Source organism: Tupaia chinensis, unplaced genomic scaffold (genome assembly GCF_000334495.1).
Source record: "Tupaia chinensis unplaced genomic scaffold, TupChi_1.0 Scaffold000100_1, whole genome shotgun sequence".
NCBI classification, from domain to species: domain Eukaryota; kingdom Metazoa; phylum Chordata; class Mammalia; order Scandentia; family Tupaiidae; genus Tupaia; species Tupaia belangeri.
The window spans coordinates 2,088,904-2,092,567 of NW_006159564.1; the positions used below are offsets into that span (position 1 = coordinate 2,088,904).

The window sequence follows — 3,664 nt, forward strand, 5'->3', positions numbered from 1 at the left end:
CACACACACACACACACACACACACACACACACACCAGCAGGGGGAGCAGCAACAACAGTACAACAACAGAAATACAAACTCCTACCTCTCTGGAAAGCTCATGCCTCTCATACATCTGTCTGAGTTCTCCTCTGTTCGGATCACCCGTCACCTCTTCGCTAGCAGAGCTGTAGAAGGCATATGGAGGATACTGCTCACACCCGGGCATGTGGCTTTCATACATGGGGTTGAACTTCACTGCATTCTCAATGGCTGAGAGGCTGTCAGCCTGTCTGCTGGAGCCATTACAAAAAAAAGATAGGGTTGATTCAGGTTCTTCTTTGAATATGCAACTACACATAAGACTGTTGATCTGGAACAAGATTTTTGTTGGGAAGGAAAAGAGATGGGAGCAGACAGTAGCACAATGGTAAAATGCAATACTCTGCAAAGCAGTCCCACATGGGAAGTCTCCTGGTTCAAGCCCAGAGACCTCCGTGAGTATGTCAGACATAAGATTGCCCATGATCCAGGGCTGGCTGAAGGCTGGGGTGGATCATGGTATTGAAATCCTATTTGGGGCACTCACTCTTTCTCTTTCTCTCTCTCTCTCTCATCTCTCTTACTCATGGAAAAAATATAAACTTAGAAAGAAAAGAGGTGAACTAAACACAAATGAGGAAGAAGCAACTGAAAAATATCCAGATCGGTCTCAACATTATTAATCAGGTTGGTTATTGTCATCTCCTTGACTACATGGCAAATGCCCTGTGTAATTGTTCCATGTCTCATTCAACTTATCTTCCCACAGTGCCCAGCACTTAGTAAATGATGGCTTGGAGCTATGTCTGCCAGAAGATGGTATTTCACTAAATAGCTCCAATATTCTCAAAGTCATACACATTAAAAATCAGTGTTAAAAAAATCAGTTTGTAACTACAGAGAGAACCTGATAGAAGTATAAATATTGGGTGGAGAGAGGAGCTGGGGCCCCCCAACTCAATCCAGGTCCATAAACATGTGGGAACTTCAAAAAGTTCATGGAAAAGTGGAATTAAAATGTAAGTTCATTTTAGTATAAAAAAATTGTTTAAATCCATGTGAAGCCTTTCCATAATGTACATTTTCCACGGGGTTTTTGTAGACTCCTTGTGTTTACTGAGTAGTGATTATATGTCTAGGCTATTCTAGATGCTGACAATAAAAAGCATTTTTTAGAATCTCTAAATGTGATGACAGTGCAACAAGAAGCTGAAATCAATCAAATAAAAAGTCTAAGAACATAATGGAAATATATCCTGGTGCCCTAGAAACCAAAGGTGCCCCCTGAGCCAAGTCAGAGGGTGAAGGGTGGCAACCTAGACTTAAAGTGGGAGCTCTTGTAGACTCCAGAAGCACAGAAACAGAGCACGACCAGGGAACAGGATTACATCAACACCCAGAGGGCTCTGGGTGCCCAAGCAAGTAGTCCAGGTTTTACTTCCTCTGTTAATGAAGCCACACCTCAAATCAAAGAACCAGATTTTGTTTCTTGTCAGATTCTTACCCATATACAAAAGTCTGGCTAATTACTACCAGTATGAGCTGAAGAGGAGCAAGGCGTAACAGATGCAGTCCTCATAGAAGGGAAACAGCTTTTCCATCTCATCTCTGATATCCCTGAACCCTCCCCTATCATGAAACAGGCACTCACCACACTCGGGATGCCTTTCCTTCAGCGTGCCTGGCAGTTCAGCCATTCCTGCCTATCATGCTCATTCAACTAGCCAGAGAGCACCCTACCCTGCTCCTAGCAAAGTCTACTCTTTGGTCCAGCTAACATAGCAATCATCAATAATATTTTTAAGACTCTTTCTCCACAAACAAAACTAACTCATCCCTCATATAGTCGTTTTAGCATCCTATTCATAGTGCTACTTATGTTTCTCTCTGATTTGACAGTCCTCTGAGGACAGTAACCATGCTTTTGTTCTCCTTTATAGCTCTTTCCCATCCTCCCTGCTCCTTGTCCAACATGCCTCAAGTGGTAAATACTAAATGAATTAATAAACAGGATATTTATTCCATCTGAGAGCTCTTTTGCTCATTTACCTAAAGGCTCTCTCTCTTTCTCTCCTAATATACTGTGCTTGAAGAGTCTTGATGAGGAAGTAGATGACAACAGCAGAGATGATGAGAAGTCCCACCACCAAGGCAATGACGATGCTGATCACTATGGGCTCAGAAACGAACTCCTCGCAGTGCTCGCCCCGGTACCACCAGTTCTCACCCACCCGGCATCTGAAACAAAGAGTCACTAAATTAAAAGTCTGAATTGCTCTGCTCAAAGTAACAAGTTACAGCCCTGAGACTGGAGAGAGAGAAATAATGGCAGACCATATGAAGCTTCCCTAAAGAGTTGAAAAAAAAAGTTAAATGTTACATAATTAAAGTTACATAGTTTAAGGCTGTGCATGCTGCCTGGTATAGACCTCAGTGACAGTTTTTAAATGATTGAGGAAAAGACTGAATAGACTTAAAGAAATTATGCCATCCAACATTCTTATTTATGAATACTGACAAACAGGCCAGAAAGGACAGTGCTTGGCATCAGGTCACACAATCAGCCATGGACCTGGGTCTTGTTAAACAAAAATCATGAGATAATTGTTTTACACTGAGCTTCTGAACCAGGCCTTAACAGGTCAGACCAAACAAAAGTAGAGTTACTTGGGCCAATCAACACATAACAAAAACAAAACCTTAAGGAAGCAGATATCTTCTATAACAAGTCAATTTTTCCTGAAAACAGGATATTCCAATTTACCTGATTCGGCATAATAAGGAAGTCCTTAAAATGCTTTGCTATAAACTCTGTCCAGAAAGACAGAGAGACAGAAAGCGAGAAATCACCCCCCATGGGGGGATGGCCACGCTGCAATTCCTTTTTCTCCATTCTCCTCTCGGGATCTTGGGCACGCACACACACATGCCTGGCATGAATTTAAGCCACCGGGTCCTGGACTTGAACAGCGGGCAACTAAATGGGAGCCCAGCAACATAGCCATTATGCCAACTACTGGTCCTGGAAAAGACTTCTTAAGCAAGACTTCCAAAGTACAGGCAATAATCCCCAAAATAGACAGGGGTGATTACATCAGATTAAGAAGTTTCTGCACAGCAAAGGACACAGTAATTCGTGTGAATTGACAACCCTCTGAATGGGAGAAAATTTTTGTTAACTGTGCCTCAGATAAGGGACTGATGACCAGAATACACAAGAAACTCAAGCAGTTTACCTGGAAGAAAATTATTAACCCAATTAAAAGATGGGAAAATGAGCTGAATAAACAACTCTTGAAGGAAGACATACAAACAGCCAAAAAGCATATGAAAACATGTTCAACCTCCCTCATCATAAGGGAGATGCAAATCAAAACCACAATGAGGGAACAGCAGTTAGCATAATGGCTATGTCGCTGAACTCCCATGTAGTTGACTGCGGTTTGAGTCCTAGACCCTGTGGCTTAAACTCATGCCTGGCACATGTGCGTGTGTGCCCAAGATCCCGAGAGGAGAATGGAGGAGAAGGGATTGCGGTGTGGCCATCCTCCCTGGGGGGTGATTTTTTGCTTTCTGTCTCTCTGTCTCTTTCTGTCTTTCTGGTGAGTGCATGCGCCCTATAGCAAAAACCTCTCAAAAAAA

At 42.6% G+C, this 3,664-nt stretch overlaps 1 protein-coding gene across 1 annotated transcript in view; it reads right to left on the reverse strand.

Moving 5' to 3' along the window:
* IMPG2 (interphotoreceptor matrix proteoglycan 2) overlaps window positions 1-3,664 on the reverse strand; it is a 128,443-nt gene that overhangs the window by 6,399 nt on the left and 118,380 nt on the right. The window contains exons 16-17 of the mRNA XM_027769966.1: window positions 2,072-2,260; window positions 87-285 (exon numbers count right to left, since the gene is read on the reverse strand). Coding sequence (XP_027625767.1) covers window positions 87-285; window positions 2,072-2,260 — 388 coding nt within the window. The remainder of the gene's footprint in view (window positions 1-86; window positions 286-2,071; window positions 2,261-3,664) is intronic.